The 26,294-nt window shown below is 46.6% G+C and overlaps 1 protein-coding gene across 1 annotated transcript; it reads right to left on the bottom strand.

Moving 5' to 3' along the window:
- Positions 1 to 801: 801 nt before the first annotated feature.
- Positions 802 to 14,239, bottom strand: MPL (MPL proto-oncogene, thrombopoietin receptor). Its single transcript, XM_030325457.1, has 12 exons — positions 14,112 to 14,239; positions 13,830 to 13,962; positions 13,345 to 13,523; positions 12,498 to 12,796; positions 11,942 to 12,104; positions 11,561 to 11,687; positions 7,034 to 7,212; positions 6,729 to 6,871; positions 4,946 to 5,105; positions 4,685 to 4,781; positions 2,487 to 2,574; positions 802 to 2,269 (listed from the first exon to the last, which is right to left on the bottom strand). Exons 1-12 carry the CDS (start codon positions 14,188 to 14,190, stop codon positions 1,874 to 1,876), a joined length of 2,043 nt encoding a protein of 680 aa, XP_030181317.1. The 5' UTR covers positions 14,191 to 14,239; the 3' UTR covers positions 802 to 1,873.
- Positions 14,240 to 26,294: the final 12,055 nt, after the last annotated feature.

Here is a 26,294-nt window from a genome sequence, read left to right as displayed (position 1 = left end):
AAATGTGTCTCCCCACCCCCCACCAATTCATATGTTGAATTCCTAAGCCCCAATACTCCAGAGTGGAACCTTATTTGGAAATAGGGATCATTGCAGATATAATTAGTTAAGATGAGGTTGTTTCAGTGGGCCCTAATCCAGTGAAACTAGTGTCCTTATAAAATGGGGAAGCTTAGACACAGATACACACAGGAGAATGCCATGTGAAGATAAAGACAGAGTTGGGGGTGATGCTTCTAGAAGCCAAGGAAAACAAGATTGCCAGGAAACCCACCAGAAGCTAGGGGAGAGACCCGGAACAGATTGTTCCTCACAGCTCTTGGAAGGAACCAACCCTAATGACACCCTGAACTTCCAGGCTCCAGAACTGTGACACAATACATTTCTGTTGTTTAAGCCACCAACTTTGTCGTACTTTGTTACAGCAGTGCTAGCAAACTAATACAGAGGAGAACAGAGGATGGGGGTAGAGTGAGCATGAGCTATTTATTCCTGGCTCCCTCCCTGCCATGTCCCTACAGGTTGGTTGTATCTTTCTACCAAAGGTCACTGCTCCTGTCAGGCAGCCCTCTCTTAGAGCTACTCTCTCACTATCTGGTAACCACACTCCCCCCTTACCCCTTGATGCCTAGGGGTGGTACCAGCTCCCAGTTATTGCTAGGGCTCAGGTGCTGCACTAGTCCTTGATGGTTTTCCTAAATCCTGCCTTATCTTTATAACTATGGCCTTTATTAAACTCATCAAGATGCCCAGTTCGAGTGTGCTCTTTCTGCCAAGACCCTGACTAATACAGTGGGTATGTTTGGAGCCAGCAAAAAATACCATTTATTTGTGAATTTGAATGAGTCAGGGGAATCTATAAACAGAATGGCCTAAGCACATTTACTGCTGAAAATGAATGGCCTAGAGAATGAGGGAGCTTGGCATGAGGTTAAGGGGGCATTGTCCAGAAAGATTTTCTTCATTTAGAAAACATTTATTGAAGGCCTACTCCCATGCGCCAAGCACTGCTCTAGGTGCTGGGGGGAAAAGACAAATAAATCACATTGCTTGCCTTCAAGGAGCTCACAATCTAGTAGTGGGAGACAAACATGTAAACAGTCACTTGCATAAAGCATCACAGGTACTGTAGTAGAAGTCAGGGCTGCAGATAAGAACTTTGGAATGATCAGCTTATAGGAAAGTCAATAGACTCTTGAAGAACTATAATAATTAAGGGGTGGAAAACATGCCTGGATAAGAGAATAATAGGAGGAATAATTACAATAGTTCAGATATATTAAACACTTACTATGTCCTAGGCATTGTGCTGTGTTTGGATTATCTCAATTCTCTTCACAAGTCTGTGAGGTTCTGTCATTATCCCTATTTTAATAAACAAGAAACCAAGGCTCAAAGACTTTAAGTTATGTGCCCAAGGTCACACAGCTAACAAGTGGGTAAGAGAGGAATTGAACCCAGTTCTGATTCCAGAGTTTATGCTTTCACTACTCCAATACTCAGAGCCAGGAGCGATGGCAATATTATGGAAGTCAAGGTAGGAGAGAATTTAAAGAGGAAATGAGTAGCTACCATGACAGATGCCACAGAGAGATCAAATAAATTGAGGACTGATAAGATCGTAGTTGATCTTGCAATTTCATGGTTTGAAGTGAACTCTGCCAGGGTAGTTTCCTTAGCAAAGTAGGGGAACTAACTAGTCTGAAGAGCAAATGGGAAGTGGGGATGTGGAGATGTCTTTTCAAGGAGTCCAGCATTAGAGAGGAGAGAGAAAACAGGTGAAAGTTAGAGCAGCTTGGTCAAATGAGCCTGGCGTGAGAAGCGAGGGTCCTGGCTTTATGTCAGCAGCAGTACCAAAGGTCGTCATCAGTGGTCAGTGTCGTGGAGCCCAACTATGAGGACAGACAGAGGGGGATGGACGTGAGGTCTGAGAAGTTTGTGTTGTGGGGTTGGAGTGGGTAGGGAGGTTGGGAAAAGAGGTCTGGTGGGTTTGGATCTGTCCAGGGTACTGGGAGAGAGGGGCCTGCCAGCAGCTTAGAGGTAAGTAGGAATGGTTGGCAATGTGAGTGGTACAATAAGACCCCATCTCAGCCATTGGTGGGCACACAGACAGAGGCATGGTCCCCAGGCAAGAAGGAGGCAGTCTTCGGTAGTCCATCTGGGCCTGGGAGGAACACAGGGCCACGGGAGTCTTCTCTGAGGACTTGGGTAGAATTTCAAGGGGGCTGGGTTCCACTTCCTCACAGGCATCTGAGACTGCAGTCTTGGGCTGGGAGAGATGGGCGGGGTGGGGGGGGGGAAGGAGTCCAGATTAGAGCAGGTCCTGTGGGAGGAAGACCTGGATTGTGCAGGAAGGAGGGTTAGGCTGGGGGTAGAGCTTAGGGATGGTATGCTGGTGGGCAGGGGTCTTGGAAAAGCATACGTGGGGAAAGGGTCCGGGTCCAGGCAGGGCTGGTGGTGGGGAGGGTGGAAGGGAATGCACTCACTGGACTCAGTGCTGCAGTATCCCTAAGGTACTGGGCTAGTACCCGGTGCAGGTCTGGAAGTGAGGGCCACAGGGCATGCTTCAGACTCCTTGGGGAGAAGGAAGAGAAGGAGACTGAGTTACAGGAGTGAATTAGGAGGGAGGAGGAGACCACTGAGGTGGGCGTGCAGCTGAGATCAGGGAGTAAGGCTTGGAGAGGTAAGAGTGTAGTCAAGGCAATAAAGGAAGGTAGAGTAGCATAGGTGAAATGGAGGGAAGGGCAGTCAGTGGTGGGGAGTTTCAAAAAAGGGGTTTGAGTATCCTCAAACACCCCTGCTTCAGCGCCTTTGTACTTGCCATTTTCTCTGCCTCTTGATTTGTTTCCTCATTTCATTTGGGTCTCTGCTCAAATGTCATCCTGTCAGAGAGGCCTTCTCTGACTGCCATGTCTAAAATACTATCACCTCCCTTCCCCATCCCTATGTCCTGCTCTGCTTTATTTTTCTTTATAGCACTTATTGTATATGTATTATATTATTACACATTTTGCCGGGGGGGGGTGTCTGTCTCACTCCACTAGAATATAAACTCCATGAGCACAAAGAGTTTGTCTATTTGCTCAGTCCTCCAGGGTATAGAACACTATCTGGCCCAGAGTAGGTGCTCAAAAAATTAGTTGAATGGGTGAATGAAGAGAACCAGGGGGGTTTATTACTAAGTCACTGGGGAAGGTGGTCTCTCTGGGAAGAGTACGGATTAAGGTATGTTGGGGGAACCTCCAATTCTTCCGGCTCATATTTCCACCTGGAAAGACTTTAGCTGAACATTTCAGGCTTCTTTTGCTACCTCATTCGTATCTCTCCAAGGGGAGGAGTGATTTATCTGGCAAACCGGGGACAAGGAACTGAGTATGCCTGGTTCAGCAGCATCACCTTCCTCCTCTCCCCCAATTTTTTTGTTGGATCTGATTACCTGCATAGAGACTACAATCTGGTCTGCTCATACATATGAATGGATTAAAAATGCAAAGAAAGACTTGTATGTTCAAGGAGAGATGGGAGCACAGAGGAGGGACATCTAACCTAGCCTAGGGTCACCAAAAGAGGCTGCTTGGAGGACTTGTCTTTTGAGCTAGGCCTTCAAGAACTGAGGGATGTTACCAATGGAAGGACTGAAGCGTAAGGATGCTATCCTAATGTTTTTGTTTGTTTTCTCTACCTTTAGTTGTTTATAACTTCCAATGGCATTTCTTCTCAGCCTTAGTCTTCCCATATAAACAAGTCATTAATAATATTTACTTAAGGATGTGCTATTTGGCAGGCTTTGTGCTGAGGATTTAAAGATGCCCAAGTAAGGTAGAGGGAAGACATATAAAGAAATTAATACCGTAAAATGCTACTGGTACTGTGATAGAAGTCTGTACTGGGCACAAAGAGAGTAGCCAAGAGGCGAGGGTTAGGAAAGTTTTCTAGGAGTTGGTGGAGAAAGTTTATTTAAAGATAAAAGGGTATTAGTCATCCAGGGAGGGTATTCCTGGCAGAGGGGACATCATATTCCCTGCACTGAGAAGTAAAACCACTTGATTTGTGGAGGAAATCACCAACAGTTTGGCAAGGCTGAAGCACAGTGTGGGGGTGAGGGGGTGCAAATTCTGGCAGGGGCCCGATTTTACAGAGCCTTGCTTGTCATTCCAGAGTCTGGACTCTATCCTGGGGAGCTAGTCATGAGACTTAAGGAGGGGAGTAGCCAATCCATGTGTGCATTTTAAAGAGACTATTTGGGTGGCTGTGTGAGGCTAGATTGGAGGGAGAAGAGGTTCTGTTTCAGTGAGCCCGGTAGTGTCTGTAGGGCTAGAAAAAGGGGGCCACTATTTGAGGGAGGTTTAGGAGGTGGAATGACCAGACCAGGCCAGACTAGATAAAGGGGAGGGAGGTGTCCAGTGTTCTGGTCTGAGCGATGGGTGGACAGACAGAAGCCTGGTTGCTGAGATGAGGAGCCAGGAGGTGGGGTTGTTTGAGGTGTCCAGGATAGCGGGCATGTTAGAGTGTAAGCAGGCGGTGCGACTCCCAGGGGAGACGTGCAGGAGGTGGCTGAAGCCACAGGTGTGGCCCTGCGGTCCTCGGGAGGGCGGGTGTCATTGAGAAACCCTGGGATGCTTGTTTAGAGGCTTCTGCCCCCACCCGGACCACGGTCCCGTCTCCCGCGTGACCGGGGCGGTACCTGTAGTGCGCAGGAAACTGCCACCTCAGCAGCAGCAGGCCCAGGAGGGTGCTGAGGCCCAGCACCACGAGCAGAGCGGTCACCAAGGAGATCCAGGCTAAGGGACGAAACCAGTCAGACCTCTGCCGCCCCAGGCTGGAGCCCCGCCCCCAGGCCGGCCAGACCCCGCCCCGGCCCCGCCCCTCACGGCCCGCCCCTCGCTGCGCCGGCACCCCTCCAGTCGCGCAGACGCAGAGCGCCTTGCCCCGGCCGGGCCCTCACCAGTCTCGGAGGCAGTGTCTACGCTCACTGGATCTGACCAGGCGCTCCAGGGGCCTTGGTAGGTGGGGCCGTGGAGCCTGGCGCGGAGCTGTAAGCGGTAGCGGGAGCGCGGGCGCAGCTCCAGGGTCTCTCCCCGGGCGCCGAGAGGCGGCTCCAGCACCTGCGCGGAGGGGGAACGAGCCGGTGGGCAGGCTCCGGACGGTGGCCTGCCGGCGTCGCGGCCGCGAGAGCCTGGCATCCTTTTGGCCAGAAGCGTACAGCTTTGAATCTTCGGGGATCTCCCTCCCTCCCCTCAACGAGCCTCCTTGACAGAAAACATGCATCCTGGCGGAGAGCCTCTCCCTGACAGCGGTCTCGCCCTCCCCAGGCACGCCAGGCCTTAGACGCGCCCCGACACACACGCTGGCACACAGACCTCGTTGCACGGAGAACTAACTACTCATCCTGACCCCAGAGCATACACACACTGACCAGGACACGCGGACATCCCGCCAGAGGTGCTCACCAGGGTCCAGGTCGGGCGATGGAAACCCCGGGCACATTCAGATACTCAGGGCCACACAGATTGTTCACAAGTAACACGCATCCAGGAGCGGATGCTAGGTGCTGGGGGCACAAGGACAGATTCCAAACAGAGAGAACAAGCGTCGTGTGGACAGGCAGGGAGACTAGCAATCATGTGGCGAACACTTAGGAACTGCTGGTGATATGCCAAGTGCTGGGCTGGGCACTGGGGAAAAGGATGAATGAAACATGGTTTCTCACAAGTCTGATGAGGAAGACATGCAAACCAGTAAATTATTACAAGTAATTAGTGCTATAATGATGATATAAGTAGGGGACTATGGGAACATGAAGAAGCATGTCAGGCTGCCTGAGTTGCTTGGTTGGGGGTTACAGAGTAGTTCTGTGTGCTAAGAGCATGGAGGGCCAGGCTGGGTGGTCAAAGATGAGGCGAAGGCAGTGGTACTAGGGATGTGAGGACTGTCGGTACAATAAACTCAACTTACTTGTTGATAAATGGAGGGAAGGGACAAGGGAAAAGGAAGAAGAGTCCAGTATGACTCCAGGCTTGGACAACTGGGTAAGGGGTAGTGCCATTGTCAGATAGGGAACAGAGAAGTAAGTTTGAGGATGAAATACTGTATGGTTCCATTTTGTTAAGTTCAACAACAGCGAAAACTTATCAAAATAGTAGTGGTGTCAAAATAGTAGTTGCCTTGGGGGGGTGTGTGACTGTAAGGGGCACAAGGAACTTCTGGGATGCTAGAAATAACCTTTATCTTGATCTGGGTAATAGTTACCTGGGTGTATACATGTACAAATTAATCGTATATTTAAGATCTGTGTACTTTACTGAATGTAACTTATACCTCAATAAAAAGGTAAAATAAGCTTGGGGAGGAAGATGAGTTTAGTTTTGGATATACTGGGTCTGAAATGCCCCTGGGGGCTTTTATGTAGAGCTGTCTGGTAAGAAGTTGTATATACGTGTGGTTAATGAGAATGAAAGTAGGAAAGAGTGAGATGGCTCAGCCAGAGAAATAGTATGAGAATCCGGAGAAACTGATCCCAAAGGCAAAGGGAAGGCAAAATTTTAAATGGCAGTAGTCAACAGTGTCAAATGTCAAAGAGAGATTAAGATACCAGTTGAATCAGATAAACATAGATCTACAAACCCAGACATAGATACATGGACACCTTCACTCTTGATAACAGATCCAATAAAACTCAGGAACACCGTGTGTAGTGACGTCTGTGGGCATTTTCCCCTCGATCGTACCTTCCAGTCTTGATGGCCTTCTCCTGTGTATCGGAGCTGATAGCAGGTCTCTCGGGCTCCCCACGATGATGGGTGTTGCCATTCCAATTCCAGCTGCCCGCTGGAGACCTCCCTCCAGTGCAAGTTTGGAGTGGGGATGAGCACTACAGAGATGCCAGCAGGGACTGGCCTAAGCCCTTCTGTGCATGAGATATCATGCCACCAGGGCCATGGGTCAGAAGTACCAGAACTGGTGATGCTGGGCAAGGGGTCAGGAGTGGTTGGGGCAGGAACTATGTGGGAGGAGAAGGGAAGAAAGTTCTTACCAGCCTGGCGGATCCAGAAAGGGGAGCCCAAGTAACTGTGAACAGCACCCTGGGCTGTGGTCACCTCCACAAGGATGTGAATAACACTGTCATTTCGTGACTTGAAGTGGCAGCGAGAGAACTGGGAGGGCTGTAATCCTGGATTTTTCTCCTCTTCACACTTCTCCCAGATGGGGTCCCTAAGAATCATCCCCATAGAGTTATTGAATCAGGCCTGCATCAGAGACTAATCCTGATAATTCCCATCCCACAGGGGATATGGCCTGTAGGGACCATAATGTGACTCCTCCCTCAGCTTCCAGACCTTTCTCTCTGTCTTCCTGCCATGGTGTTATGTTTTCTGAATTTTACTTTGGTGTCCAGCCTCTAACTCTTAGGGAAAGAGCTAGATGATACATGAAAATAGCATGAGCTATAGAGTTCATGTCTTGGCTTATTGGTATACAACTCTGGTAGATTGTTTGATTGATCTCTGCTTCCATTTCTTCATCGATAAAATGGATTAATAACACCTACTTCACTGGATTGTTTCAAAGAGACTTCATCTGTCTGGTGGAAACATACTTATGTTTTTAATCTGTTGTACAGCAGCTCTGTTAGTCACCTCTATATATTAGTTTACTATAACATTATTACAACATCCTCCCCAACTGGCTTTACTGCCTCCATTGTCCACTCCTTTCAGTTTGTTCTCCACATAGCTACCAGAATTTCCTTCCCAAGTGTTGATCTGCTAATGTCCTGCATATATCACAAATCTGTCCACTTACTGAAATCTTTAACACTGCCACGTGAGATGAACTACCTCTGTCTCCTGCCTGGATTAAGGCAAAGTTCTAACTGGTGACTCTGCTTCTGTCTGTACTTCTTTATAATTTCACAGAGAAATCTATCTTTTTAAAATGAAAATCACATCATGTCACTCTTCTGCTTAAAATCCTTCAATGGCTCTCTGTCCCACCTTGAATCCAAACTCCATACCGGGGACCACAGGGCCCTATATGATTTAACTCTTTCCTACCTGGCCATTCTCCTATAACTCTCACACCCGTTTACCACCCTTCATCCACATGGGCCTTCTTTCTGTGCTATGGATATGCCACATGTACTGCCTTTGCACTTCACCTTGCCCTGGGTTGCTCTGACTCTAGGTCTTCATGTGACTCATTCTTTTTTGCCACTTAAGTGTGGTCTCTAGGTTCTCTAGACCATAAAGTCTAGATTAGCACCCACCCCCCACCACACTTAGTCTCTACCATATAACCTTGTTTCTTGATTTCTTTACTTCTTTGTCACTCCTTCCTTTCCCCCTGACTAAAATGTAAACCCCAACATTGTGGAAACTTCTGTTTCATTTGTTACTCTATTCCAATGCCTGCCACATAGTCACCCTCAATAACTGTTTATTGCACAAGTGAATCGTGTCTCCTTCCTGATTATAATGCCTAAATGGCTAGCTGTTACTAAAATTATTTATTAATATATTTATATGTTTACTTCTTTATTCAACAAATAATTGATACCATGTGCCAGGCACTGTGCTGGGCACTATGAATACATAGAGGAATAATCAAGGAGCTCTCATTCCAGTGGAAGAGGCAGAAAAACAGACAGTTGGTATTTTTCTGTGGTGTGCACTGGCTGGTTGGGGGGGCATATCAAGGAGGATAATCTAACCCAGACAGGGAGGGTCAGAGAATACTTCCTGGACAAGGCAGTGCTTAGACTGCATCTTGGACCATAAATAGGATAGGCAGAGGGGACAAAGAGACGTACCAGGCACATGCTTGTGCACAGATAAGAGATACAGTGCTTTGGGGGAAATTAGAAGTGTGCAGAATGCTCTTAGCTTAGAGGGCCTGGTGGCGAGTGGTAAATGGGAGAGGGCAGACTAAGGTCATAGATGGCCTTATGACCTTTGTAAGGAGCTTGAGCTTAATCTTACAGTGATTATGGAGACATTTAAGACTTTTAAACTGAAAAATTGTCATAATTAGCATTGTACTTTGGGAAGATCACTGTAACTGCAGGTCATAGGAAAGAATTCGTGAGGGCAGACTAGAAGCAGGGAAATCTATTAGGACACTTTTATGGTTTCCATGTATGAGGTGATGAGGACCTGAACTGGGGTTGTGACAATGGGGGTGGAGTAAAATATATGGATTGAGGGGATACTGAAGAGGTAGAAATGATAAGACCATTTCTGATTGCATCTGGAGGGTGGGGAAATGGCAGAAGTCCAGAGTGATTCCCATGTTTCAGGCCTGAAAAACCAAGTTGATGGTAGGGTGGAGGACAAAGAAGGAGGAGCAGCTTTTGGTAGAAGAAATGATGATTTCAGTTTTGCTCCTCTTTAATCCATTCATGGCACTTCTAGACTATGGAAATCTGTGCAGTTATTTAAAAGAATGAGTTACATCTTTTTGTAATGGGCTCCAAGACATATTAAATTTTTTTTTAATGTTTATTCATCTTTGAGAGAGAGACACACACACAGCATGAGCGAGGGAGGGGCAGAAAGAGAGAGAGAGAGAGAGAGAGAGAGAGAGAGAGAGAGAGAGAATCCCAAGCAGGCTCTGCGCTGTCAGCACAGAGCCCAATGTGGGGCTCGAACTCATGAATTGTGAGATCGTGACCTGAGCTGAAGTTGGATGTTTAACCAACTGAGCCACCCAGGCGCCCCTCCAAGACATATTTTTAAGTAAAGAAAGTAAGTTAGCAAACCACAAATATAATGGGATCCAACTTATATTGAAAATTAAATGTTGTGTATAGACATGTTTAAGTACATAGAAAAACTGGAAGAATTCATTAAAGCTGTTAATGGTGGTTATTTTCAGTATTCATTAATTTAACATTTGTTTATTGAGTACCCTCTATGTTCCAGGCACTGTGGTAGGTGAGAATACATTGGTGAGTAAAAGCAGACATTGACTTTGCCCTTAGGGATCATGTATAGTCAAGATCAGCCTTTCTCAGTTGGAGTTCTGAGAAAGAGTGATATTATCGGTCAAATAACTCCATAAAGTATAAATGTAAAATTGTAACTATGATAAGTACTTAAGAAGGAGAGGTGTATGGTACAATAAGTATGTATAATTGGACCCAATGGGGAGGATCAGGGGAGGGTTCCCTGAGGAGGTGACATTTGAGTTGAAAATTGAAGGGTAAGTAGAAGTTAAGACAGGAGGGCTGGGTAGATAGCAAGTGCAAAGACCCAGAGGCAGGAGAGACTAGGGCAGATAGCAGGGGACCAAAGAGTCAGAGAGGAAAAGACAGCATAATGTAAGGTGAAGCTGAAGGCATAGGTAGGGGCTAAGTCTTTCGGTACTTTATAAGGCCACAATAGGGTTCTTCCTTCCTTCCTTCCTGCCTTCCTGCCTGCCTGCCTGCCTTCCTTCCTTCCTTCCTTCCTTCCTTCCTTCCTTCCTTCCTTCCTTCCCGAAGATTAGTGGGAAGCTATTGAAGACTTCAAAGCCAAGAGTGTTATATTCATGTTTGCACTTTAAAAGATCACTCCAGGGGCATCTGAGTGGCTCAGTTAGTTGAATGTCTGATCAACTCTTGATTTTAGCTCAGGAGCCTGTTTAAGATTCTCTCTCTCCCTCTGCCCCCCTCCTCTGCTCACTTGTTCCAGCTCTCTCTCTCTCTCTAAAAAAAAAAAAAAAAATCACTGCAGTTCCTATGTGGAGAATGATTTGGAGGATTCAAGAGGTGCCCAGTTAATAAGTCTTCCTGGTAGCCCAAGTGAGCTAGGGGAATGGCAGTGATGAAAAGCAGGCAGGTTCTAGAGATATTTAATAGGTAAAATCAATAAGACATGGTTTTAGATTGGATATGGGAGGAGTGACAGATCAGTGAGGTGCCTGGTGGTAATTCTTTTTTTTTTTTTTTTTTAAATTTTTTTTTCAACGTTTATTTTTATTTTTGGGACAGAGAGAGACAGAGCATGAACAGGGGATGGGCAGAGAGAGAGGGAGACACAGAATCAGAAACAGGCTCCAGGCTCTGAGCCATCAGCCCAGAGCCTGACGCGGGGCTCGAACTCACGCACCGCGAGATCGTGACCTGGCTGAAGTTGGACGCTTAACCAACTGCGCCACCCAGGCGCCCCTGCCTGGTGGTAATTCTTGAAGGCGAGGTTTTGATTGGATTTGATAGATAATGGAGGGCTGCAGTACCTATTTGAGTAGGGGAGACCAACTCAAAGGAGTTTGTTAAACTCCTATTTGAGTAGGAGTTTAACAAAGGTCACTCTGTCAGCAGCATGAGGGGTAAATTGCAGGTGAATGAGAAAATAGGCAGTTGCAGTGGTCCAGGTGACATGATTAAATCTGAACGAAACCAAGGCATTCCAGTGGGGATGGAGGGAGATTAAGAAGGTAAAGTATCTATCCGAGGATTAGGGCGTGGAGGCCAGTTGGCTTTGGGATAAAGGAGGGGAGTGAAGAGAACCACGAACAATCTCTCTCTGTGTGATTGTCTCTCTCTCACTACCTCAAGCTCAATCAGCAGTTCAGCTCTCACCTGTTTCCGGGACAGCACCGCGCCCTGCTGTGGTAGAAGAAGCCTTGGGAGCTAGTGTGGTTCTGTTGCTGCCACTGACAGGTAACATTCTTCAGGTTCAAGGTAAAGCACTGCAGTCCAATCTCCACTAAGTTAACAGAAGGAAGTCCCATCAGGGCCACCACATTCCCGCTCTACAGAGCATCCAGATCATCTTCACACATAACTTGGAATATTTACTTTCATTCATTGTTCTCTCCCTGAGTACAGTACACTCTGTCCAGTGGCAAGTTTGAGGTCATCAGGAAGGACCATGGCTCTCAGAGCTTCCATTTCCAGTCCAGGCCTCTCTAGAGATCTTTTCCATCTCCTCCCCATCTTCCCATTCTTTTGTCGACTCACCTGCATCTCCAGGCAGGTCCACAGTTGCGGGGAGGGACCAGGATCCCCAGGAGCCATGGAGGGAGACCCCGTCAGGTTGGCTGCGCAGCTGGAGCTTGTAGGATTTGCCAGGCTGGAGCCCTGAGATGAGGCAGCTTCCACTCATCACTGTCAGAGATGAAGCCTTGGGAGAAGAATCCCAGCCTCAGAATCTAGGTCTGCCTCTCAACCAAGACAGCCTCCATCTCTTACATTTGAAGCCCCACACTGTACCTGTGGAGAGATGCCCAGTTCCCCACTGGATAGATATGCACACAGACTAGGGGCCAGGTAGGTGGGTTTCAAGTGGTGTTCAGAACTTTTAGGGAAAGCCCCGTGACCTCAAAGGCCTGAAACACTCAATTTTGTTGGTATGAATGACCCAAAGTGGGAGATTCCTAAATAGACATGGTTCCCACGCCCATGCTAACTCCCCAAAGACCGACCCAATCTGGAATCCCTGAAGTACAGCCTGTCCTTTCTTGGGGCAAAATTAGGGGTAGGAGATAGGAGGTAGGGCAGAAGAAGGCCAGGATACTTCTCTAGTTGGGGAGGTCTGCTCTGGTCGATCCTGTTGGGGCATCATGGGCTGAGCACACGGAGGCTGGTGCAGAGCTGGGGCTGGGTTTAGTCTCTGCAGAGCTGGACAGCAGGTTTCTGTGGGCAGCAGCTGCATGACTGTGAGAGCACTGGAATTCCTGGGATCCTTGGGGCCATAGCGGAGTTCGTGCCTCAGGAAAGCACTGATTTCGGGAGCTGGGGTCTCCCAGCTGATCTGAAGTTCCCCTGGTTGGCTCCCGCCCACAGCCTTAATGATATTTGGGGGAGCTGGCAGGCCTGAGGGCAAGACAGGGTACATCAGAACTCTCTGAGTGCCACAGTCTATGGTTCAACCCATGGACTGTAGAGGGAGGAGCTGGAAGCTGGATTGCAGGCAGCCCCTGGGTTCTAGAGGATCACAGACCATTGCTCTCCTGGAAGCCAGGGCAAGGAAACTCCTTATCCTTTCTCCTTTCATCACTAGAACAGTGGCCTCTTTTCAGGTTTGTTAGACTCAGTGCTCCTCAAGAGCAGGGATCTCTTCGTTTCTGTATCCTTGTCACCTAGCACAGTGCCTGGCACATAGTAGGTAGTCTGTAACTGTTGAATGAGTAGATGAATAGGTTAATGATGGGGGGTGGGGCACAGGTTGTCTCTGGTGTGAAATGAAGTCTAGTTTTGGATGCCAAGTCTGGAAAGAATGATAAGGGGATCTTGAGGTGCCTCTAGCATCTGGTAATGAAGGGCATCCATGTTGCCCAAAGAGAGCACAGACCAGTCTGATCCTAGGAGCTGGATGAGGGCATCAAATAGAGGGGCCAGGGTGACAGGAGGATGGCCCTTACCCACACTATCCACAAAGAGCACCCGCTGGGTCACAGTCTGGTTCAGAAACATGTTCTTCACCCAGAGGTGCAGTGGAAAGAAGAGGCGAACTTCATCCTGGGCTGGAAACTGGCACACATATCGAGTTCCAAAGGGCAGCACATTCTCAAAACTAAGAGGGCAGACACGGGGCTTCTCCCTGTGGGAGTAGGAGAAGTCTGTTCTACCTACATTGCCACCATGACAGGCTCTGAGGACCCAAGTCTGGGCCCAAGCCCAACTTCTATTTCCATTACTGTCATTTTTGTTCTCAGTGCCTGGGATAAGTGGGATTGGGGGTTATGCAGGGGCTGAACTGGTGATATCCAAAGCACATCTGTTCTTTAAGTAGCTACTGAGGTCATGTCCCCTTATAGGGCCAAAGGCAGGGAAGGTACAGGGGCTGGGTTCAGCTGAGGTAAGTACAGGACAGATACAGAGGAGTGTGGCATAGCCCAGCACATACCCTGGATAAGCATACAGCAGCTGGTATGTTCCATTGGGTGCTGCTTCTTCCTCATCCCAGAAGCAAGTGAGGTCCTCAAAGGTTTGAGAGAAACATTTCAGGGGCTCTGAATCCGAGGCCAGCAAGGAGGTATCTGAGGAACAGCTGGTGAGTTGGGCCCTGGGTCCTCCCAGGCATGTTTATGGGCAAGGGTAGGGGACTAGTGGGAGCCTCCTACCTTGCACCCCTCCCAGGGCTCCCTCTTCCTGGGTACAAGTGGTCTCCACCCTCCACACACCTCACCTTGGCTGCTGACTTGTGCCAGGTTTTGGGGGGCCAGGAGGAGGCAGGAGGTGACCACCAGGAGGGCCCAGGAGGGCATCTTCTCCGGCACTGTGTGCCTGCCTTAGCCCATCCTCCTCTCAGGAAGCCGGGCCCCAATCCCCTCCCGGGCCAGCCCCTCAGGTTCCTGTCAGATACAGCCCCACGTCCTGTCCCTGTCCCTGCCCCTGTGGGGCCCATCCAGACCACACTGGGGCCAAGGGCCAGGGGAGGGAGAGTGGGAGTGGGCAGGAGGGTAGGAGGAATTTGAAAGAGAAGATACAGGCCTTTTGGGAGGGAGATGGGGGTTACATTTTTGACTGTGTACCAGGAGGAGACTAAGCCTCTGTGTGTTTCTATGTCAACTGTTATAGAAGGGCGTATTATCAACAAGAATAGCAACATTTACTGAGCACTTACTATGCTGTTACGTGCTAAGGACTTTATATCTATCGACTCAGCTCATCCTCACAATAGTCTTATTTCCATTATAGAGATGAGGAAACTGAGATGCAGGGAAGTTAAAAGATTTGCCCAAGATCACAGACCTACTGAGAGGTAGAGCTCAGGAGGTCAAGCTTCAGAATCCAAGTGCTTAACGACCACACCACGCTACTGGAAGGTGTAAATCCACCGGGAAATGACTGCCTCACAACCATAACAAAATGGTGGCTATTTCCACTTTAATGGGTTCTGTAACTTTGTGCACACATTCTCCCTGAAACTGGATGTGCACCCTCCATTGTGTGTAGTCTCCACTGCTGCCTCTAGTCCTTTGCTACTCAAAGTATGGTCTGTAGACCAGCAGCAACAGCATTACCTGGGGGCTTGTTAGATATGTGGGATCTTAGGCCGCACCCTGGACCTACTAAAACAGAGTCTGCACTTTACCGAAATCCCCAGATGATTCAAATACATATTTAAGTTTGAGAAGCACTGGTATCAGTGGCTCAGCTTGTGATTATCTTCTTCACATCAGTAGCAAGAGAGTAGGTATGATGCCTTGTCCAAAGCCCAGGCAGGGACTGCTCTAACTATGGGTGGCTTTTATGCCACCTCTCAGGAGCTTCGACTCTTGCAGGGGTAGAGGGGAGTGCAGGTCACATTAACTCCCATATTTAGCCCCTCTGGGGCTACCATTGCTGGCTCTGCAGGCTAAGTGGCCTCAATATCACCTTTCTCTCCTCCTCCTGAATTAATGTTACTTATAGAGAGATGGGAGGGGCAGGATGGGGGGTTGGAGGGAGTAAATGGAAATCCTTTAGCCCTCCTGTGAGGGCTTAGTTTCTCTGGCACTGTTTCTCTGCAAGAAGTCCCTGAGGCCAGGTTTGTTCTGGTTCCTGTCCAGCTCTCAGGTTACAAGGACCAGCTTCCTCTGTCCAATGGGGATGACTTCGGATGCCTCCCCAGCCCCCAGTCAAGGGCCACCCAACCTCTAGGTCAAGTGAGAGGGGAAACACATCTTTCATGTTCACAGGGTCCCAATGCTTTGATGCTATGTATATGCCGATGACTTCAAAAGTAGTATTTCCAGCTGTGACTTCCTCTGGGCCCCAGGTTGGATTGCCAACTACCTACCTGGCATCTCTACTTGTGTGTCTAATGGGCATCTTATACTTAAGTTGGCCAAAATAAAACTCTTGATTCTGGTTCCCACCCCTAAGCCTGTGATTTTGTTTCTTTTTCCTCTAGTCTTACCCACCTCTATAAATGGCACCACCGTCTACTCAATTGACCAAACCCAAAAACCCCAATACTCCTTGATTCCTATCTTTCTCTTACCCTACATTCAGTTCACTAGTAAGTCCTATTCAATATTCTTTCAAAACGTACCGTGAATCTGAACACTAGTTACCACTTCCCACCATGCTAGTCCAAGCCTGGACTACTGCGGTAACTTCCTACCGCCTTCCCTCTTACCTGGGGGCCGTCCGTCCTCCAGTCCTCCACATGACAGAGAGAGATGTTTAAAATGCAATTCAAACTTCTTCATTCCCCTGCTTAAACCCTCTGATGATTTCCAACTGTGCTTAGGATAACATCCAAACACCTTCTAGCAGCATACAAGGTCCTGCTTGACGTGGGCAAGCTTACTTAAATCTTATCTCCTACCACTGTCTTCACTCTCAACCAGCCACAATAACCTCATTGTGTCTCTCCTCTCAATTCTTATCACACTCAACCTTTCTGCAACATTTGATATTCTCCTCCTTCCTTGCCTTCTACAATGTACCACATTCTCCTGGTTTCCTCCTACCCCTGGAACATTCTCTCCCAGTTTCTTCCTTTCTTTACTCTTTCTCTTAAATGTTGTTGTTTCCCAGGTGTCCTTGCTTTGCCCTTTATTTCCCTGAGTGATCTCATGGCTTCGATTCCATCTACAGACCAATTACTCCCAAGACTGTACCACTCTCTTGAACTTTGAATTCTCAGTTACTTATTGGATGCCTCTGTTTGTTGTACCATAGGCACTTCACGTAAACTCACCAAGTCCCAAATGCAAATATCTCTAACTCCCATACACCCTTTTGGATTTTCCCTTCCTATGTTCTGCATCTCACCCTAGGCTCCTGGCATCTAAGCCTGGAACCTGAAAGTTGTCCTCAAATCTTCATTCTTCCTTCACTCCAGCATCCAAGCCTTACTGTGTCTGTGACCTCTCCAGTGAGGCAGTGGTTAAGGATGTAGAACCCGCAAGACAAGGGACTTTATCTGAGGATCGAGATGGGGGCTTTGTGCTCCTGCATGAAAGGAGGTCCAGCTACCTGTCCCTGTCGCATGTCCATTTTTCTCTGTTTCCACACAGCTGAACTTTCACAGAGTAGGGAGTAAACTTCAGACTCAGTATTAGGCATCACCGGTGCCTTCCCCAGTCCTTTGCTTCTTTAGAATATCGAGCAGGAACTAGAAGAGTCCTGGGTGAAAGGAGACTGCTTAGGTTTGCCTGTTCTTTGGCCAAAGGGTTCCAGTAGGCTCCTCAAGGTCCGGCCCTGGTCAGCAGGCCTAGGCTTTTCTGTTGGGATATAAAGCCAAAACCCCAGCTTACAAAAGCCTGGATTTGATCTCTGTGTAGCCATTGCTCAGAGAATTTAAGGGGTTGCTGGATGAGGCTGGGCTCACGCGGCAGGGTGCTGTTAAACCACTCTCTGGGGGCAGGAAGGAGCCCTGTTTGGTAGCATTTACAGCTTTTTTGGTGCAAATATTCCACCTTGGCCAATTTCAAGCTGCTAACATGATGTCGCTGAATAGTGAACTGGGAACAGAAATAGCTCTCATGATCCCATACCTGTATCCCCCTTTTCCAAGATTTCCAGCACCAGTGAGACAGTCTGGGATAGGTAGCTCTAGGCCCCTGGATTCTCCATTTCTCCATCACTTTCCCAGCATCACCAAGCTTCTCTCCAAAATGATTGTTCTACTTGTTCAATTGTTCTAGCAGTGGGTCAGAGCACTGTCCACTGTCAGAGCATTTTCTCCACACTTTTGTCGATGTTGTTTTAAATTTGCTATTCTGATAGTTGATGAATGGTCCAATCTCCTTATTCAGTGCCTTTTCTGAACCTCAAATTTGCTTTTATTCTTTCCCTGCTTAAAATCCTTTCATGGCTCCACAGGGTCCTTTGGATCAAGACTCTTCTCTCGATGCTGGAACATAAAAGGCCCTTGTACCTTTTATCTTCCCCTTCCTGGAATCTCTTCCCCACAATGCTCTCTTCACTATTTTCCAAACCCAATCACTTTCCACCACAGGGCTTTGGTCCCTTGCTCCCCCAGACACAAGGACCCTCCAATCTCTCAGCCTGTTGGAACTTTCTTTGTGATTCAAGAACTGACCGTAAGTCATGACTCCTTGGGAGTCTTTTCTTATCCCCCAACTATATGTAACAGAGGAGAAAGGCTAATTAAAAAAGAGAGAGGCAAATTCATATTCCTTCCAGAGGCCTTGCATCTCTTTTGTGATTATGAACAACTGAGTGAGCCTTTGGGCATGGCCTTGATAAGAGGGAGTGAGAGAGCTAAATTTGCTGAATATGAAATTGGTGGGAATTTTGGAGCATATTGTGGTAACTCCAGAGAAAAAGGAAGAGTGCTAGGAAGTGAAGGACGGCAACCTGAGGAGAAGAGAGCCTCACCAGTGAGATTTGCAGTCGAAGGACTGTCGGAGGAAAGTTCCAGAACAGTGATGACTAATACTCAGTCTGAAGTTTATTCCCTACTCTGCGAATGCTCAGAATCCCTAGAATACCCTCAAAACATTCAACAAAAGTGTCCTCTACACACAACCTTAATTCATGGTGTTTTAGGAACAAAGGGAGAAAATGACACCTGTGGAGTGGAGAGATAGGACGGCAGCCGCAGAATTCAGGTTGAGAGGTGATCCTGAGGATGTGAACCATGGGAGGGGTCCTAGTAAAAACAGGAGGGTGTGGACTTCCTGAGGATGTGGAATGGTGACTGAGCTGTTCTAACTGGATATAAATGGAAAAGGTGGTCCCAAAGGGCTGCCTTGAGGACATTTGGGTGGCCTATGAACAATCTTTCCTTCCTCTGGCTCTCTCCAGAGTTTTGTGCCTCTGTCGGGCTTCTTTTATATGTGAACATCTGTGCTGGGCCTCCATCTGAGCTAGATGAGCTGAGAACCCTGCCAAAGGGGAACTGTCCTCCTAACTCACTCCTCCCGGGGAAAAGCTGGCTGGGAGTGAACCTGCCTCTTCCTCCCTCACCCCCTATCTTAGCATTAATCAACACCTAGTATTAATCAACACTAGCTATTTGTCAGCACCATGCTATTGCACGGTCTCATTTCTTCACACCATGACTCTATCAGGCCCTTGTCCTTACTCTCCAGAAGCTAAAATGCAAGCCGAGATGGGTTAAATGAGTTGTCCAAAGTCACTCTTAAGGGGCAGAGCTGAGATATGAATTCAGATCTGTTTGATTCCAAAGCCTGTTCTTTTAGAGACTACAGAGGCACTTCTCATTAGGACCACTGTTTCTTCTGTCTCATTCATTTATTTAATAGTATGTGCCCGGCACAGGGCCTGGTGTGAGTCTCTCCCGCAGCAGGAGGCTGAGTTCAAAACAGGCATCAAGAGAGGCTTACTTCAGGTAAATGGAAAAGGACCAGTATTTGTCCAGCAGTGACCCCAAGTGAGAGGGCTGCAGGGGACCTGGTCAGGTCAGCCCTCTGTCCTCCATCCTCCACGAGACATCCTGGCTCCTGACCTGCCGGGCTCTCTTTGACCCCTGAGTCCACGTTTCTTGCTGTGGGAACAGGCAGACCAGCCCCTGCAGCCAGCCCCCTAGATGGCTGGCTCTGCCCTGGGAGAGGGCCTGGGTGAGATAAGAGGACCCACAGCCGGTGGGAGGAGCCTGAGCTGGCTGGAGGGCGAGGCAGGAAATCACCCCTTCCTTGGGGGGCCAAGAGGGAATGACTCAGGGCTGACTGGCGGGAGTTCCGTTTTTGTGGCCTGGATGGGCTGCAGTGGGGCCTCTTGGATAACGTGCTCAGGGAGGCCTTCCCCAGCCGTCTGCCTGCTGAGGCTTGGAGAGGTGTGCCTTTTCTCTTCCCTTTCCCACTATTTCTCTGGAAACAAGTTTGTGCTGCTGGGCTGGTCTCTTGCTCCACCCCCTGCCCAACCCAGGCCGTCCCCTGCAGGAATACAACCACTGAGGGAAACAGTGAGGACTGAAGCCAGAACAGGTGTGGGCAGCCGAGGCTGAGAATCTGGGTGCTCTGTCCCGCAGATTGCCGCCTTGTCTGTAGCGGGGCTCTGGCTGCTAGGAGGCCACAGTGGAAATGTGGACCCGGGACCCGGGGCATGCCGCATACGATCAATGCATCTGTGTTGAATTTCGAAGTTGTATTCTACCCCAGTCTGGCCCCTTTCCACTGTGCTAGAGAAGCAGCATAGCATTACGTCTTAAGAGAGAGACCCTGAAATCAGAATAGCTAGGTTTGAATCTAGCTCTGCTATTTCCTAGCTGTCAGACTTTGGTTAAGTTACTTACTGTCTCCAAGCTTGTTTTCTCTCCTGTAAAATGGGGATGATAATAGTGGTGCCTACCTAAGAGGGTTGTTCAAGATTGAAGGAATTCATATGTACAAAGTGCCCGGAACAGCCCCTGGCAGGTAAGTACCATGTAAGCATTAGCTGCTGTTTTTTTTTAGTGACTGGTAACTCCATCAACCCAGTCATCTATACAGAAGCTTGGCAGTAATCCTAGATTCTTCCCTTCCCCTCCCTGCCATAGTCAACCCCCTCCCCTGATTCTTCCTCCTGTGCATTCCTTCTCCGCCCCCCGCAACCCCCCCGGCTCACCACCTCTTGTCTGCACTACTGGAACTCACTGATCACTGATCTCCCTGCCTTCACGCTTTCTTTCTTTAACACTTTTATGGAGATATAATTCACATGCCATAAATCTACCCACTTAAATTGTGAATTTAGTATTCACATATATGTGCAGCCTTAGTCAATTTTAGATCTGATCTTTTTTATCTCCTCAGGAAGAACTATGAAATTTTGAGCTCTTGCCCTCCTACTTAGCCCTAAGCAGGCACTCATCTACTTTCTACCTCTATAGATTTGCCTATTCTGGACATTTCCTATGAGTGAAATACAAGAAAATGCAACATGTGGTCTTTTGTGCCTAGCTTCTTTACTTAAGATAGTATTCCCAAGGCTCACGCATGTTGTAGCATGTGTCAGTACATCATTCCCTTTTAATGGCTGTATAATACTCCACCATGTGGATAGACCACATTTTGTTTATCTGTCATTAACCATTTGAGTTCTTTCCACGTTTTGGCATTACGAATATGTTTCTATAAACATTTGTGTACAAGTTTTTGTGCGGATATATGTATTTTTTTAAGTTTATTTATTTTGAAAGAGGGAGAGAGAGAGAGAGAGAGAGAGAGAGAGAGAGAGAGAGAGAAAAACTGTGAGAGGCAGAGGGGCAGAGAGAAAGGGAGTGAGATAATCCCAGGCTGTCCGCACAGAGCCTGACGCGGGGCTCAAACTCAGGAACCTCAAGATCATGACCTGAGCCCAAATCAAGAGATGGATGCTTAACTCACTGAGCCAGCCAAGAACCCCTGGAAACTTATGTTTAATTGAGGAACTGCCGGACTGTTTTCCAAACAGGATACACAATTTTACATTCCTGCCAGTGGTGTATAAGGGCTCTGATTTCTCCTTGCCAACACTTGTTATCTTTTTGATTGTAGCCATCCTGGTGGGTGTGAATTTGTATCTCCTTATGGTTTTGATTTTCATTTCCCTGATGACTGATCATGTCAAACATCTTTTCATGTGCTTATTGGCTATCTGTAGATCTTGTTTGGAGAAAGATCTATTCAAATTCTTTGCTCATCTGGGGTGCCTGGCTTAGTTAGTTGAGTGACCGACTCTTGATTTTGGCTCTGGTTGCAATTCCAGGGTGGTGGGATCAAACCTCATGTTGAGCCCCGTGTTGAGCTCCATGTGGAGCTTGCTTAGGATTCTCTCTCCCTTTGCCCCTCCCCAACATCCATGTGCACGTGCGTGTGTGCAACCACACACACACTCTCTCTCTCTCTCTCCAAAAAATAAAGAAAGAAAAAAATTAGGGGCGCCTAGGTGGCTCAGTCAGTAAGCATCCGACTTTGGCTCAGGTCATGATCTTGCGGTCAGTGAGTTTGAGTCCTGCATCGGGCTCTGTGCTGACAGCTCAGAGCCTGGAGCCTGCTTCAGATTCTGTGTCTCCCTGTCTCTCTGCTCCTCCCCCACTCACGCTCTGTCTCTCAAAGATGAATAAATGTTAAAATTTTTTTTTTCTAAATCCTTTGCTCGTTTAAAAATTGGGTTGTCTCTTTATTATTGAGTTGTAAGTCTTCTTCATATATTCTAGATACAAGTCCCTTATCAGATACATGATTTGCAAACATTTTCCCCATTCTTTAGGTTGTCTTTTCACCTTCTTGATGGTGACCTTGGATGCACAAGTTTTCTATTCTGATGAAATCTAATTTATCTACTTTTTATTTTGTTACTTGTACTTTTGTTGACCTAAGAGTCCATTACCAAATCTGAGGTCATGAAGATTTACTCCTATGTTTTCTTTTAAGGGTTTTATAGTTTAGCTTTTGCATTTAGGTCTTTGATCCGTTTTGAGTTAATTCTGTATATAGTGTTTGGGTAGAGGTCCAACTTCATTCTTTTGCATGTGGCTATTCATTTGTTTCAGCAACATTGTTGAAGACTATTCTTTCCCCATTGAATGGTCTTTGGTGCCTTTGTTAAAAATCAGTTGACCTTAGACACATGGGTTTATTTCTGGACTGTCTATTCTATTCTATTCTATTCATTTATCTGATATTTGCTGCTTTGTAGTTAGTTTTGAAATTGGGAAGTGTGAGTCCTGCAACTTTGTTATTCTTTTTCCAGATTATTTTGGGTTTTCTGGATCTCCTGCAATTCCATATGGGTGTTAGAATCGGCTTTGTCAATTTCTACTAAGAAGCTAGCCGAGATTCCGATGAGGATTTCATTGAGTCTGTACATCAATTTGGGAAGTATGATCACCTTAATAATATTAAGTTTTCCAAATCATGAACATGAGTTGCTTGTCCATTTATTTAAACTTCTTTTAATTTCTTTTAGTGATGTTTTGTAGTTTTCAGAGTATGAGTTTTGCACTCTTTGTTATATACATTCCTAAGTATTTACCTTTTTAAAAAATTTTTCTTTTTTCTTTTTTTTTAAATTTACATCCAAATTAGTTAGCATATAGTGCAACAATGATTTCAGGAGTAGATTCCTTAGTGCCCCTTCCCCATTTAGCCCATCCCCCCTTCCACAACCCCTCCCGTAACCCTCAGTTTGTTCTCCATATTTATGAGTCTCTTCTGTTTTGTCCCCCTCCCTGTTTTTATTTTTGTTTCCCTTCCCTTATGTTCATCTGTTTTGTCTCTTAAAGTCCTCATAAGTATTTTACCTTTTTAAATGCTATTATAAATGGAGTTGTTTTCTTCATTTTTGGATTTTCCATTGCAAATGTGTAGAAGAAAACTGTTTTGTGTGTTGATCTTATGCACTGCAAGCTTGCTGAACTCACTTATTAGTTCCCATAGTTTTTAGTGGATCCCTTAGATTTCTGATATACACAATCATGTCATCTGCAAATAGAGATAGTTTTACTTCTTCCTTTCCAGTCTGGGTGCTGTTTATTTCTTTTTCTTGCCTAGGTGCTTTGGCTTGAATCTCCAGTACAACATTGAATAGAAGTCGGGAGAACAGATATCCTTGTCATGTTGCTGATCTTAGGGGGAAAGCGTTCAGGCTTCCACTACTAAATATGATGTTAGCTGTGGGTTTTTGAAATGCTCTATGTCAGGTTGGCGAAGTTTCCTTTGATTCCTAGCTTGTGTTTTAATCATGAAAGGGTACTGGGTTTTGTCAAATGGTTTTTCTGTTTTGAGATGATCTATGTAGCTTGAAATTTTTTATTCTATTGATATGATATATTACATTAAATGTTTTTAAGTTTATTTATTTTGAGAGAGAGAGAGAGTGGGAGAGGGGCAGAGAGCTTAAGGGAGGCAGAGAGAGACAGAGGCAGAAAATCCCAAGAAGGCTCTGCACTGTCAGCACAGAGCCCAATGTAGGGCTCAAACCCATGAACTGTAAGATCATGACCTGAGCTGAAGTCAAGAGTTGGACGCCTGACTGAGCCACCCAGGCGCCCCACATTAATTGGTTTTTGAATGTTAAACCAACCTTGCATTCCTGAGATAGATCCCATTTGGTATATAATCCTTTTTATATGTTTCTGGATTCTGTTTGTTAATACAGATGGCCCTTGAACAATGTGGGGATTAGGGGGCACCAGCCTCCCACACAGTCAAAAATCTGCATATAACCTTCCACTTTAACTACTGATAGCCTATTGTTGACCAGAAGTTTTACTGATAACAGTTGATTAACACATATTTTGTAGGTTATATGTATCATATACAGTATTTTTACACTAAAGTAAGCTAGAGAAAAAAAAGGTTAAGAAAACCATAAGGAGGGGCGCCTGGGTGGCGCAGTCGGTTAAGCGTCCGACTTCAGCCAGGTCACGATCTCGCGGTCCGTGAGTTCGAGCCCCGCGTCAGGCTCTGGGCTGATGGCTCGGAGCCTGGAGCCTGCTTCACATTCTGTGTCTCCCTCTCTCTCTGCCCCTCCCCCGTTCATGCTCTGTCTCTCTCTGTCCCAAAAATAAATAAACGTTGAAAAAAAAAAAAAAAAAAAAAAGAAAACCATAAGGAAAATAAAATACATTTCTAGTACTATAAATTATTGAAAAAAGTCTGCATATAAGTGGACCCCATGCAGTTCAAACCCATGTTGTTCAAGAGTTAACTGTATTTTCTTGAGAAATAAGAAATATTCTTCATATCCACATTCATAAGCTATACCAATCTGATGTTTTCTTGTGATGTCTATGCTCTAACTATCAGGGTAATGATACCGGCTTCACAGAATGAATTGAAAACTCTTCTTTCCTAGTTTTTGGACAAGTTTGTGAAGAATTAATATTTATTCTTATTTTTTTTTAAATGTCTATTTATTTTTCAGAGAGAGAGAGAGACAGAGTGTGAGCCAAGAAGGGGCAGAGAGAGAGGGAGACACAGAATCCGAAGCAGGCTCCAGGCTCTGAGCTGTCAGCACAGAGCCCAACGCGGGGCTTGAACCCATGAACTGTGAGGTCATGACCTGAGCCGAAGTCTGGCACTTAAGCGACTGAGCCACCCAGGCGGCCCAGTATTTATTCTTCTTTAAATGTTTGGTAGAATTCCCCAGTGAAGCCACCTGAGTGTGAGTTTTTCTTTGATGGTAGTTTTAAAATTAGCAATTTAATCTCCTCACTTGTTATAAGCCTATTCAGATTGCCTTATTTTTTCTTGGGTCAATTTTGGTAGTTCTTTTCTTTCTAGGAATTTGTCCGTTTCATCTAAGGTATTTACGTTTATGGGCATACCTTCACCTTCACTCTTTGCTCCTCTGTAATCCATTCTCCACACAGTGGCCTGGGTGGTCTTTTAAAAGATGCAGATCTGATCAGGGCACACCCGGCTATTCAGCTCTTCTGTGGCTGCTCTCTGCCCTGAGGATAAAGACCCCCCTCCTTGACGCTGCCTGGAAGGCCCAGCATGGGTCCCTTCACAGAGCTATGTTCTCCCTTTGCTCCAGTGACACAGAACTCTTTGCAGCTCTTGAACATATCACATGTCACAGGTGCTGTTTCCTCCGCCAGGATCTTACCGCCTGGCAAACTCCTTTTTCTTCGTGGCCTAAATTAAGAAGTCACTTTCTCTGGAAAAGTTTTCTGACTCTACCTCCCTTCTATGTGTTTCCCAGGCCCCCTCCCTCTCTGACAACTGCTCTATTTACACTGCTCTATTTCATTGTTTATATACCTGTCACCCCACAGGGTCACCTTTGTTTATATATTGGTCTCCATCAAGGACTTTTTTTTTTTTTTTAAGTAGGCTCCATGCCCAGCATGAGGTTTGAACTCACGACCCCAAGATCAAGAGTTGCATGTTCTACTGACTGAGTCAGCCAGGCACCTTCAAGGACAGCTTTTGAATCCCTACATCCTGGACCTCAAGATATCCCTGAAGTAGATCTGAATTTCATTGTAGCAAATTCTACCTCCCCTGTCCTGCATAGCCTCCCAATTACTCCAGTTCATTTCTTCTTAACTTCAGTGCTAAGCTCCAACCATTCAGGTCTTCTTGGAATACAGATTCTGATCATCACAACCACCCCTTCCAAACTCCCTGCATTTGTACATAACATCGGCTGACACTGAGTACTTACTATGTACCAGCCTCAATGCAGCCCGTGCCCGTGTGATCTCAGAGCTAACAACAGTAAGGCAGCTATTACTAACCCCATTTTTCAGAGAAGAAAAATGAAGCTCAGAGAGGTTAAGTGACTCCACCAAGGTCACGCAGACAGTAGGTGATATAGCAGGAAGGTGGACATGGGTCTGTGGGATTCCAGAATCGTGCTCTTAAGCAATGCCACATTGTGCTATGCCTTCTTTGATTTCATCTGATTCACTGGAAAAAAAAAAAAGTGAGCAGCAGGACAAGTCTTGTTTCTTTTTTGTTTTTGAGAGAGAAGG

Source organism: Lynx canadensis, chromosome C1 (assembly GCF_007474595.2).
Source record: "Lynx canadensis isolate LIC74 chromosome C1, mLynCan4.pri.v2, whole genome shotgun sequence".
Classification (NCBI taxonomy): domain Eukaryota; kingdom Metazoa; phylum Chordata; class Mammalia; order Carnivora; family Felidae; genus Lynx; species Lynx canadensis.
This window is presented reverse-complemented; position numbering and strand designations above follow the sequence as displayed.